This window comes from Chamaea fasciata, unplaced genomic scaffold (assembly GCF_029207755.1).
Source record: "Chamaea fasciata isolate MVZ Bird 193981 ecotype frontalis unplaced genomic scaffold, bChaFas1.0.hap1 SCAF_3, whole genome shotgun sequence".
Taxonomy (NCBI): Eukaryota; Metazoa; Chordata; class Aves; order Passeriformes; family Sylviidae; genus Chamaea; species Chamaea fasciata.
The window spans coordinates 68,386,194-68,399,884 of NW_027094088.1; the positions used below are offsets into that span (position 1 = coordinate 68,386,194).

General features: G+C 37.1%; 1 protein-coding gene across 1 annotated transcript in view; it reads left to right on the forward strand.

The window, feature by feature from the left end:
- Positions 1-13,691, forward strand: part of CDK19 (cyclin dependent kinase 19) — a 121,700-nt gene that overhangs the window by 53,336 nt on the left and 54,673 nt on the right. The window contains exon 4 of the mRNA XM_066179416.1: positions 4,515-4,655. Coding sequence (XP_066035513.1) covers positions 4,515-4,655 — 141 coding nt within the window. The remainder of the gene's footprint in view (positions 1-4,514; positions 4,656-13,691) is intronic.

Genomic DNA, 13,691 nt, shown 5'->3' on the forward strand with positions numbered 1-13,691 from the left:
CAGACTAAAATTAGGATCTTATTGAATGCTCACTTATCTGCTGGGTAAATCCTAGGGATTTGAATTTGCTCTGTGTTGTTATGCATTATGTTTGCCTTGTTTGTGGTGGAGAATTTAGAAAATGCACATAGTCTTCACCAGCCAGCTTTCAAACCAATTTCAGTGCACAAGGTAACATAGAAAAAGGCAGGCAAACTCCTAAATTGAATGCTGTTTCATAATTTTATTTCCAAATGTCTGTTTCTCCTCTTCATTTTTTATCATTTATGGAGTCTTGCCTTTGCAAGAGATAAAATGGTCTTATTGAAATAATGTGGTTCATCCAGTTTTCCTTGCAATTTTATTACATTTTTTGAAGTTGAAAATTGGAAATAAGCAGTTAGTAAGTAAAACCAATAGTTCCAGATATTGCAAACAGCAAATTATAGCTTCCTTGCTTTAGATTACTAATGAATGTGTATTTTAATTTTGGTCAGTGAAGTATTAATTTAATTTAATTTAGAATAAAGACTTAAAATCACTTCTACAAAGTTGCTGTCTTGTTTAAATTAAAAACAAAGTATGTAAAAGCAATAGAAAAATTTTTACATTATACTTTTATTTAATAGTGAAATACCTAATTGGCTCACACCATTTTTGGAATTCAGTCAGGAGTAGCATGTGTCTAGGATTTAGGAGTCAGAAATACGGATGCACAGAGCAAAATGGCTACTTTTGCTGAATAGATTTCAATATTGTGTGGAGTTATGTTTCCCTTGTATGATATGTGTTCTTCTTTCATTTTGAAAGATTTTAAATATAGCAGAAGAGAGCTTGCATCTGCAGTGTTCTAATGAACTAATTAAAATTAATTTATGTTGGCATAACATTGTGGAGGGGTTTTTGTTCTGTAGTATGCAACTGGTGGTACAGTGTGGACTGACAATAACTTCCCTTCCCTCATTAATTTTGCTGAATGAGTCTGGGTGTTTTCCAGCTTTTTTGCCCAGGTGTTTTATCAGGATACGTGAGTTACCTTTTGGGAGTTGCAGTGGAAAAAGACATGGGGAATACTGAAGCTTTTTGACCCTCTGCATATGGTCTTGTTACAGACATGCCTCTGACTTGCCTGGATTGTGGAATTCCTCATGTTTTGTCCTTAATTGTTATCCATTAGGGGTAAGATTCAGCAAAGAACTTGAGTGTACCTCGAGGTTAAGAAACTGCAGTGTGCAAGTGCATCTCTTGCTTCCTAAAGAGAGGCAGAACGTGCTTTATACCTGTCATGGTTCAGATTTGTACTCTCAACTCAAAGGACAATCTTAGTTTTGTGCTATTCAGCAAAAAGATTTATTGAATGAGAGAAGTGTAGTTTTGAAGCCTAGTGGTTAGGTTGATTTTCTGGGAAATGGGAAATGGAGGCTGTAACTCACTTCCTCCACCTCCTCCACTTGCATAGTGCACTTCTGCATAAAGAGCTCCCAAGTTTGTGTTGATGGCTGTACCCATTACTATACCTGAGGTCTTGGATTTAGACTCTTAAATATGAAATATTTTGCCATGGAAGGAGCACATCTCCCTGCCATAGCTGAAGTCAGCATAATTGTTCAAGTTAAAAAGTTCCTTTAGCATTGTTGTACTGCTGTAGCATCCTTTGCTTTGAAGCTTACTGTACACCTGATCTGCCAGGTCATCAAAACTTCTGTCCCATTGTTTTCTGATATGATGCTTTTATCTATTTTTTGCTTATTTAATTTGCTGTATGATTTCCCACATCAGTTGCAGAGCCATATAGGTGTATTTCTGGAAATATAAAGTAATAAAAGAGAGTTTAGGGTTGCTTCCTCCAGTAGAAGAGATGATGTTCAGCAACGGCACCTGTTTGCTCTTCTATTTCTTAGATGGACATGGTCATTAAAATTCGTGTTTAGGTATGTTTAACCCTAAAGAACATTAGGTATGTTCTTTCCTCATATGGCTAGTTGCTTACAACAAATTGGATGAACTGCTTTTTTATTTTTTTAGACAACTTTTCAGTGTCGGGCTTGGTGACAAGCACTGTGGATTCATTCCAATGTCATGTGGCAAATCTAGCTTTTCAGTTCCCTATACTGCTTGTCCCTGCAGTATATTTTTAGTTTTTGTTCAGTTCTCTAAACGGTGATGGTTGCAATCTTTTGGATATAAACCTCCATAAAGTAAACTGGAAACAACAGGTTTTATTTGCTTTTGCAGGAAATTGGATTTTACCTGGTAGTGATATTGCTCGCTTTGAGCAAAACTATCCATTTTAATTTGCTTCTGCAATTCAATAACCCTTTCAAGAACGGAGCTTGTTTCCTTAGCCTTTCTAACCAGGAGCCACATGGGAGGGCGGGGACAGAAATCTGATGGCATCAACCTGGTTCTCTCTCACTCCTGACCTCCAGAGGTACCAGAGCAGCTCAAGGCAGAGCCAGAGGCAGAGTCACATTTGTTGTTCCTCCTCAACATATCTGTGGTTAATTGTGTTCCGTTCTGTCTCATGAGACTCCTTCATTTTCTCTGTACCTAAGGACTAACATTTTGTGTGGGTAGGAGTTGCTTTTTGGGTGGGTGTAGAAATCCGTTCTAGTGATTACATGCACCTTGAAAAAGGGCAGGATTGGATTATGGGCCTCTGTGTATGATCTTTGCCTGTTGGTTCCTCTGTATTTTTTCATCTCCTGTATTAATAAATATACTAATTTGTGAGTTTATGCTATCATTACTCCTTTATAAACCATATTGTAATTACACATGAAGGTCACTCTCTGGGGAGCGTGGTGTAGTACTAGGGACTCCTAGTTGAAGTTATGAGACAGAATCTTCTTCTGACATCACGAGAAAAAATTTTATAATGAAATAATCTCTTAAAGCATTTCATTACAGTTTCTAGAGTGTTTGCACAACTAAACGATCAGGTACTAAGAGCTTGTCTTATTAATTGACCCTCATGAGTATATTAAAAACTCACAATCCTGCACATTTCTACTGCTTATTAGTATAAAGCCATAAATATTGTACATTTAGAAGTGGAAGGCTCTGTGGAAACGTTGATAGCAAGTAAGCAGGCTATTTTGATTTATTTGGCATTTTTGGCCTGTCTTATTTCTCTTTGAACACTATTGTTTACACTTTTTTTAAGTACAGTTTGACAGTGGCTAAAGTACACCTTCACCACTCTGGTGACAGCCAGAGGTAACAGTTACCATGAGTAAACATTAACTCATTACCATTTTCATTGGGAGCAGTAGTGACAAACTGGGTGGGGAATGGGGATGGTGGAGGAGGGAGCAGCAGTCTAATAAAACACAGCCTTTGGCTACCTCTTTAACCTGGGAAGGGAGAAGATCTTGAGCTAGACAAATCCTATTTTTAAAATTGGGTAATTAGTAGTCTACTCTAGCATTTTGTATTGTTTTCAGTAAAAATGCAAACTGCCTTTATCATTTCCACCTTTCAGAAGACACAGAATTGAAAACTATTTTGTTATTTGAGGTGCTTCCTTGGGTTGCCTTCAAAAAGGAGATTTTATTTTCCATCTGAATGAACATATTTAGTTATTTGCCGAATGACCATATATTAAGATTGGATTTGTGCCTTGCACAGCCCCATCTTATCTGAGGATTGAAAAGGTAGAATGGCCTGATTCCAGTTTGTTTCTTGTGCAATGTAGCAAAACCAAACCTAACCCATCATTTCCACACTAACCTAAGAGTTAATTAGTTTATGACTATTTCATGATCTCTCAGCAATCTTTCGAATTTTTTTTTTTTTTTTTTTTTTTTTTTTTTTTTTTGTTCCTTCAACTAATACTGAGGTCCTTTACTGCATTCTGTGTTTTCAAGTGGTGTTTGTCCTCTAGTGGGCAGACTGACTTCTATATCCCAAAAGCCACCAGCTTATAATCATCAATGGAGTATGGCAGCCATAACTTGGAAGCAAGAAGACAACCATTTTTAGGTGTTTGAACACGATCTCACCCAAATGTTGTGGTGTGGGGATTTTTGAGTTACACCTTCCCCCACTTCAAATATTCATTGAAACATTTATTTAGTCTGTCTACTGGGATTCTGATTTTGGGGGCAATAGTAGTTGCAAGTATGCTAGCCTGTGTGTTTTTGAGGAGGAGGAGGGAAAGTCTGTGAAAGCATAGAGTGTGTCCTCCTACTGGTAGATACTCCTGGTTTGAAAGGTTCTGCTCTACCTGCCAAGGGTAAGACGATGCCATATGGGGAGGAGGGAGGAAGGAGGATGTCTAAGACCCTTTACTGGAGGTAAGTAGCCAGTGTTTAGATATTCACAAAAACTTCACAGCTGTTCTTTGAAGCAACTCAGAGAATAAAAACAATTCAAGAGAATTGTGAGTGGATCACTATTACTTTAATTCCAAAGTTCAACAAACTTTGTATTTCATTCCATTATTTAGTGTTAGTAGTTAAAATATCGCAAAACACCCAACCTTCTCACCTATCACCTAACTTTCTTCATGTTTCTACTTGTTTTATTTCTAGCATATTATCAAGTTTCACCGTGCCTCAAAAGCAAATAAAAAGCCCATGCAGTTGCCAAGATCTATGGTTAAATCCCTACTCTACCAGATCCTCGATGGAATCCATTACCTCCATGCAAACTGGGTGCTTCACAGAGATCTGGTAAGTGTGACATGTGATACCTGGCTAAGAAAGTTCCACGAGTGTTGTTAGGTAGGACAAGAAAAGCCCCTGTTAGTAATCTTGCGTATCGATCCCTACAGCTCTTCCTGTTATTGTTGCAGGAGACCAGTTGCGACTTTAAACACGAAAACAAACTTTGCTTTCACATTGTTTTTATCTGAGTCATCTGAGCTGGGACAATGATGCCAGATCCGGTAAAGGGATTGCAGATATCAATATCCGAGAACAGTACGTGAGACAGCTGATATATGTTGGTTGAACATTCTTACAACTTTTTGCATGGCTTTGAAAAGGCATCTAAATAGGAAAGTGATTGATACCCTTTTACATTGTTTGGCTTACGTGCAAGTTAGCATAAAAGCTAAGCGAAAGAGCAATTTTTTCATGGAGTATTTCTTTTCCATGTGGATTTTTTTTCTGACCGTGGGAAGAGAACTATAAAAGAGTTATCATCTTGAAATTTCTCATGACCTGAAGTAGCTCTTGAAGTTGATTGCGGATGACAAGGGCAGCCAGTTGCCTTGTCTTAGTTCCCCTTTTCCCCTTAAAGTTTTCCATTGCTTCTCATAATTACGTGAAGTGCTACCACAGTTTATGAAAAGAATACTAATACGAGTGTGCTGCCACTTGCATTATAACTAGAATGTTTGGCATGAAACAGTGTGATGGTTAATATGCCAGACAACACTACTAGGTATGGTAATATGTGTATAAAGACACTGCTTTTATTTGGTTATTTTTTGTAGTTGCCCAGTATGTCAAAATAGGGCTGCCTGCCCAGAAACTTACAGTCACTAAGTTTGGTGAGACATAGATTGTTCTTGAGTTTTTAATACTATGTAGGGACTTGGATTAATTTGTGGTTGTAGAGCAAAAAATTTTTAGTAGGTAAGTATAATGTAAGGCAGACCTGGAATACAAGTCACAAACATTTTCTGAACTGAATTTGATTTTTGTTGTAATACCTAACAACAGTGACCAGGGTGGGTTTCAGTTTTCATTATGGATCTTTTTTTTTTACTTTGTTACTTGGTTGTTTATCGTTGGTTTTTCTGTTAAATTCCAGATGTTAGTATATTTGGGGAGGCTTGGGGGGTGTGGTTTGCCTTTGGAATAGTAGCTGTGACCAAAAAACAGGAAGTATGTACAACTCTGATTTTCATGTTACAATTACTACTTTCCTAAAGAGTCAGCTGCTGCTTTGGCAGAGTAGTCAGCTGTAATTAGCTACAGCTCGAGAAGTAACACCTGAAAAGTCTATATCCAGCTCTGTGTAAGGGAGCCATAGCTGTTCCTGGAACTGTTAATTATATATACACTTAAATGCCATACATGAGCTCGATATTTTGATAGGAAATACAAGATGGTATCTAAGATAATAACAACAAATACCCTTGAGAATTCTCTTGCTAGTGTTGTTATTTTCAGCCTGCAGCACCAGGTGTTTTGCATGAGTAGTGCTGCTGCTTTACAGTTCTTGTCTGTTGCTGATGTTTTGCAGCAAAGCTGTTGTCTAACGCCTTTTTCTTTTGGAATGTTGGGAGAAGATGGTTGCTGTTGTGAAAAAGACTACTATATTTTTTTAGTTCTGTAAAGATAGAATGCTTGAATGATGTTGGCATAATTAAGAAGGGAGAAGAACTGTAATTTGTGAAGTCTTAATGTGTTCTTGGTCTGCAAATAAATGTAAACTGATGGATTCTTGGATGTCTCAGTAAGACAAAGGAAACCATTTCAAAAATTGCTTTGATACACTAGTGATTTAAAGGTATAATCAGAATCCTTTGCCTTTTAAATTTTTTTTCCTGGATTTCTGAAGAATTCAGGTATGTCAAACAGTTATAACTTGACCATAGTAAGAAAAAACTGATGTTATTCTGGATGTGTCCTTGTGTCTGCACTTGAAGTTAGAGGTTAGTATTACTAGTAACCAGTTTAAATCCTGGATTAACCAAAAAATTTTTATTTATCTGTAATTTTTATTTATATGCTCATGCTTGTGGCTTTTTGCTACTAAGGATGATACCTCAGGCACAATTTCACTGGATTCAGTTTCTTGCATAATACATAAATACCAGTTCCTCTGTGTCTTCTTAAGATGGGCAGCAGTTTTTCTGGTGGTTTTCTCTTAGCTGTTTGAATTTACAGCTGCTGGAAAAAGTATTTTTCTATTTTATGTAAACCAAATATTGCATCTAAACACCTTGTACTTTCCTGGTTTAATATAACTCTGTTCTTACTATTTTTAACCTGTATTTGGATGTAGACCAAAGATGGTGTTATCCATTAAAGTCATGTAATGCTTATTTTATTGCTTAAAAAAATAAAATTAAATTCTCCAAGAATATTTATCATAATATTAGTCAAATTCTCCTGAGCCATGGAAATGACCTCTGTAATTTATTTAACAAGTGTTGTGAAAAACCAGAAACCTAGGAGGTGGTTAAGTATTTGCTTAGAGGTATTTGAAGAGCATTGTTTAAATCTTAATTTACTACTGCCTTAAATCAAAGAGGTTTTTCAAGAAGCTGGAATACCAAATTTGTTACTTAAAAATTTTCACTAGAAATCTCTTAGTGATTCTAAGGTTTATAAGATCAGCAGTAGCTGGCAAGTGCATGACAGGATAATAGAAGTGGTGAACAATGTGAAGTTTCCAACTTGAATTTCGTGTCCTTTCCTTGGGCTGAACTAATGGATGGCTGTTACCACAGGCAGACAGTCTCATTCTCCTCTTCACTGCCACCAGGCAGTGACACCCATGCTGATGGTCTGGCAGGGGACACTCACCTGGCTCATGGTGAGCTCATTCAGGGAGTTAAATCCGTAGAAAGTGTCACAGAAAGCTTTTCACCTGCAGAGCTTGTTTTCTGCAGGGTTAGGACCTGGAGAGACCTCACTGGGAGCTTAGCTGGGTGTGCAGGAGCTGACACAGAGGCAGTGTGAGGCAGGAGGTGGTGGCAGAAAGCTCAACAGAGGCTGTTCCAGCATCAGCTGTCATTAGATCTGGTAATTTTATTGTTAAAATGCACTAGTTTGATTCTTAGGAGGGAGTGCAAGTGTTCTTCAAAGATTAAATCAGTATAACTTTGTAATGCAAGACTTACAGAAGCTTAAGACTGCTAACACAAGTCAAGCTTTGGGAAAGTGCTCAAATTAAGGTAAACAGCAAATAGACTTGCACTCATGCTTCTAGGAATTGGAAACTAATTTAGTGTTGTGTATCCTTCAATTTTTTGGAGTATTTAGGTTATTTTGAGTCTGGCTTTTGTATCCTGAGGGTAGCTGAAAGGTACAAAATTACTTTTTAGGTTTGTTTTTTTTTTTTTTTTAGCTAAGCTATTAATTTCTCTCATTTAAAAAAACTATCAGCCTTTATGGCAAGATTCAAACAAGTATAGACTGTGGGACAGGAGCACTGGATTACTGATTTCTTTGAATAGCTTTGTGTCAGTTAATATACCTTGCAGTTAACCTAAATCTGTGAAAATCCATACATTTGTTCTCCTGTCTGCCCATTTTGAGTGGGATTTTGCTGTTGAATTGCATGTCATTGGGGAATGATAATTTTGCCTTTTCAACGTAGCAGCGTTCCTGAAAGCTGTGCACGAGAGGAGGAAGGATTTGCTGGCTTTGCTACTGCTGGAGCATTTCATTATGAACAAGAGGTTAATAGAGATAGATATTGGAGGAAAAACCTTTGAGTATTAAGCTTTTGGCTTTTTAAAATACTCTATATACACTGTGGGCTGTCCGCTTGAATGGGGTCTAACCAGTGCTCCATACCTTGAGTTCAGAGCAAGTTAGAAGATGCAGCACTTGAAGTACACTATTCCATAGTGTTGAGGTCTTTTTCCCCTCTTCTCCTCGAAGGAAAATATTTCGATTATACAGGAATGTTCAGCAAAGGTCTTAGTTTGCCGAGATGTCAAAAAATTAAGATCTTCTATGCAGTGTTTGCAATGTCTGTTCATGTTAGCAGCTGAAAGGATTTGGACACTTTCTTGTGCTAATAATCCCTCTGTAGATTAAGGTCGAAAGCAGGTAGAGGCCATGTCCTTTAGCATTTGATAAAAGCAATTTCTATTTGTAACAGAATGTATTTTCCTGAAGGGAGGTGTTATCTATGGGATATTTGAAGTGCACAGAATCTGTATGGAGAAAATAATTTAAGATTCCACTTTTGTCCTTGGGCATTTCTTTAGACTACTGCTTAATATTAAAATGACTGGTTGAAAAATGAATACTGGAAAGCAAACTCACCAGAGAAATGCAGATTTCTTCTTCCCCTCCCCAGGGAGTTAAATGGTTGCTCTAAGGATTCTGAAATAAAAACTTGCTTATGATGGTCATATGAAGTAACTTTATAAAATGAGCCAAGTTGCTTAAGTGTTTTTATTATATAAACATTAATCTGGGCACATTTATGTCCACGTGGGCTTTTCTCAGTGTAACCCTTTTTCTTGAAATCAACCTTTTCACTCTAATTTCACTAATTCACTGAGGAGAGGGATGAGGAATCTAGTTGTGGTGAAGATTTTGCTAGTGATTTCCTATATCCAGTTTTTTTTATTACCATCTCCTTGTCTCTTAAAGAAGGAGAAAATAATATCCATGTTCTGTAGTTTGTTTCACTATGTCATCTGTATTGGGAGAAGCTATTTTCATTGTGTGCTTAAGATAAGCAGTTTCTATTTCTTTATGGAGTGGATTATGGAGGGTCTATGTGCTTCTCCCACCTTTAGAATTTATGGGGAGCTAAACTGGACATTTTTGGTGGAAAGACATAGCAGACAATTGAGGTTGACATAATTTTGACTCCATATATCTGTCTGTATAGTAAATATCTCTGCACAGCCTTTAGGATGATCAGGCATGTGAGTGAGCTCTCGTATTCAGGCATCTTAACAAGTCCCCTGGATACCCAGCTGGTGTAGTAACAGAAAGCCCAGTATCTTTCCCAGGGTAAATTTTGAGCAGAGCCAAGAGATGCCAGTGTGGTGTCTGGCTCTGGCTGGCAGTGACTGCACTCAGGGCAAGCAAGCTGTGTTCTCCAGTGGTCCCACTCCGTATCTCTGGTGGAACTGTGTGAGTGGACAGTGCAGTATTGCTGTCTCTCAGGGTTTTCTGCAAACTGCAGCCATGTGGAACCTTCGTTTTCTTCTGTCAGAAGTAAAGCAGAAATGGAAAGCCCAAACTGAAGGGCTCAGACAGATAACTTTCTGTGGGAATCTGCAACTTCTGTCTTCATAAAAGCACAGAAATGATTGAAGTGAATAGGTTTTCATCCTTTAACTCTGATAATTTATGGATTTGTTTTTTTTTTTTTAAATTGTTTATTCAGAATAAGTATTTTAAATGACCCATCACAATGTTTCTACAGAATAGCAACATTTTCATACATTTTCAGTAATTCAGTTATTATATTAGATTCAATAAAGCTCTAACAGTTTTCAGGTTTTTAGTTGACTGATTAACTTTTATATTAGGGGAAATCCCTGGTTATTTTCTCATAGTAGTCCTTTTCTAGCCAGTATGTAAATACGGAGTCTCTTACCATGGACCTGTACCTGGACTCTGCTCTAAAACTTTGCTCCCACATTACACAACTCACTTAACTTGTCTTTGCCTCTGTTTCCCAATCTCTTACCTATTTATGGGTCTATTTCATAGCTCACTGCTTAATGTGCTGTGAAATTGGTATAGTATTATATGGCTTATGTAGGTGACTTCTTTTTGTTGTTTGATGCTCTTCTTCTAAAAATAAAAATAATTGCATGTTGTATGAAGGCACCAGAAAACTTAAAACTATGTAATGTGGATACTCACTTCTTGCTTCTGTTTTTATGCTTTCATTTCAGTGCCTTTGATAAATAAATGCTTATTATTACTAGTTAATATTATTTAACTACTTCCCCAATTCCTCCCTGTGCCCTCCCAAGCTTTTCCAGTAAATCATTAGAAAAGTTACTGAAAAAGCAGCGGAACTGAAGTGGCTTTTAAATTTCCCATTTGCATTTTGCTATGCAAGCAAACTGTGGGTTTGAAAAAAAAAATGCAAATAGATGAGTGTGGGAAACTCCCCTTTTACTAGCAATTCTAAAATGGGATTTTTATGTGCTGATATCAGAAGTAAACTAAGATATAGGTTCATGCATCCCTCTCTTGACAGGCAGCTGCTGTGTAGGAATGTAGAACTATTGGGTCCTGCCTTCTGCCAGTGATTTTTTACTGGCTTGAAAAGCTTCTTGGCCCGGTTGCACCCACTTGAGCATGCACATGACTTCTATAAATAAATATCGAGTCTATAACCTGTCTACCAGTTCCTTTAAATTTTTAAAACCCACTATAATTGTAATCCCCCACCATTCTGTCATCATGTTTGTGCATGCGTGAGAAGGGTGCAGGAATATGTATGGACATGCAGCCCTGACTCGCATTTTTCCCGAGATGTGTATGGGTTCGGGCCTCCTAATAATTAATTTTTCCATCTGCATGATCTCTTTGGGGTGGAGGACACTTTCCATAGTGTCAGAGAACCATATGAATGATCATATTCAGCCTGCAGATTTCCCATAAAAAAGGAAAGGCAAGCTAACCTCACATATTTCAAGAAGTAAGACTCCATTGATGACTTTAAAAAGTGACTTGAATTTACTAACTGAATGGATAACACATTTTTCCTCTTTTATATCTGGTTAGAGAGAAGATTTTTTTTTTTAATTTACTGGTGAAGAGGAGCAGTACATAGGTGCCTATACACGTATCTGTACGTGCTTCTAGATAGATAAATGAACCAGAAATTTTTCATGCTGATTAAAAAACTGAGTTTTATCAACATACACTTTTATCTTTTTTTAAAGTACTAAGCCTGTATTGAGGGCACCTCTCAAAAATGGTGTTTCTCATTACTCAGAACTTTGCTTTTGTCCTTCGGTTGTAAAAAATAATCTTCACATGACTTAAAAGGTATGTGAAGATGTGCAGACTGTTACCTGTGTTGTGTACATGGAAACAGCAATTTTTCCATGGCTGACTAATGCATACCTTTTGGTTTGTGGCAAGTGTATTAAGATGTTTGTAGATTAATTTTTACTAATAAAAATAATTACAGTTGAAGAGAAATGCTTTACCTCAGGTTCTGAAACAAGCTCATGCTCATAAAACCCTGACTGGATATAAATTCAGTTGAGTCAGAAGAAACAAAGGGACTGATTTAATGTTCTTTTGGCTGCATTTTGCTGCTAAAGTCAACAGATGACATATGGCCTGTGAACTTCTTATCTCTTTTCCTGAGATGGAAAAAGGGTGACAAGGAATTGAAAGTATTAAAATAATTCTAGAATTTATTGGGTTTTTTTCCTGACACAGAATAAACAGATTAAAACCGTCATCTTTTCTAGTAGCCCCAGTTTAGGTACCATCTGCCGTAAAGAGGTTTCTAGTAAATATGTGATGTATTTAAGCTTACTGGTGCAGCAGACCATTTGGAGTGAGCAAACTGAGTTTTGCCTTCTAAATAAAAATACAAATGTTAGAAGCTGCTTTTAGAAATTTTTCTTTTGTAAAAGTATTACTACTTTTTTTTTTTTTTTTTTTTTTTTCTGTTGGAGAAAGTACCCCTGAGATAATGGGATTGACTACAAGTGGATTAATGGGATTATTTCTGTTTGGACTCCTTACCTCCTCTGAACAAGGCTACAGAGGTTGGCACCATGTTGTTTTATAGTAATAGAAATCAGTGAAGCTTAAGAAAAGTATGCTACAATCAGTGAATATAACTAATGTAACAGCGTATAATCAAGAAAAAACATGAAAAAAGCATTTTTTTCCCATGTTGTTTGCCATCTTGTGCTTTCTCATGTGCATTTCTCTCCATTTGCAAACATGCTGTAGTTATTACTGTTCTACTAAGCAGTTGCAGTAACATTGCAGATTGTCTTGCATTTAAATTAAGCATCTTTGATTAGTGATCCAGGAAGCTGCAGTGGCTAGCAAAGGACATTAGTTTATTTCTCATTTTACTATGTGTGAACTTTGTCAAAGAAACTGGCTCTGCTGCAGAAAATGACTGATCAGCAGGTGTTTCCCAGATGGCGTATCTCGGGGCCTCTGTCTTCTCCAACCTCCATGCTTTCTGTTTTCTGGCTAATGCTTCAGAAGTCACTGGCCTTATGCTAGCTCTTAAGACCGTACACCACAGTTATGTCAGTTAAAACAAAGGAAATACTTTGCATAATCTGTGAAGTGGCCCTAGTGTGTGAAGTGATCCTCTCAGAAACTGGGCATTAGGTCTTCAGGTTCATCTTTAGGGAGGAGTCCGAATTTCACGTAAAGCCATCTTGGAATTAAAACTTCAAGACATTTTACTTAATACAGGAACAGTTCCTTCAGGATATCTGGACCACTGGTAAAATATTTATAATATTCTGTCATGTATTTTAACAGCAAAGCAGCAAAGATTTCAAGACAAAACGGCTTGTCATAATGCAAGTAGTTAAACACAATTTTCTGAATACCAAACCTCAGTACTAACAGGATTTTTTAAAATGCTGTTCTCTGTTGTTTTCTTGCCCTCTGGACGCTAAAGCCCATGTGAATATGACAGTTGTTCTGACAGACCCCATTCCACTTTGTTCAGCACCTCAGTGGTGTTAGAGCACTATTCATGTTCTGGTTTCCTCTTGAGTGGCTTGTAGAAGCACTTCCAAAGCAGTTCAGTAACATTTCTGTGCTACTATGTAAAGTAGTTGAAAACTGTGTGGAAATCCTTTTATTCTATATAAGTTAGCTGGGGGGATCTGAAAAAATGTTCTTTTTGTTGGATTTATTTACGTTTTCCTGCAACCCCTTCCTCCCACCCCCAAGCTATCCCTCCATCTGTGATGTTTTGGCTCCTACTGGTATAATAATCTTTGAATATAGGTTGAGATTATTTTTCTATTAGTTTATTTCTACTTAACTAATTCTGGTGTATTGAGGATTTCTTTTTGTTTGTTTGTTTGTTTGTTTGTT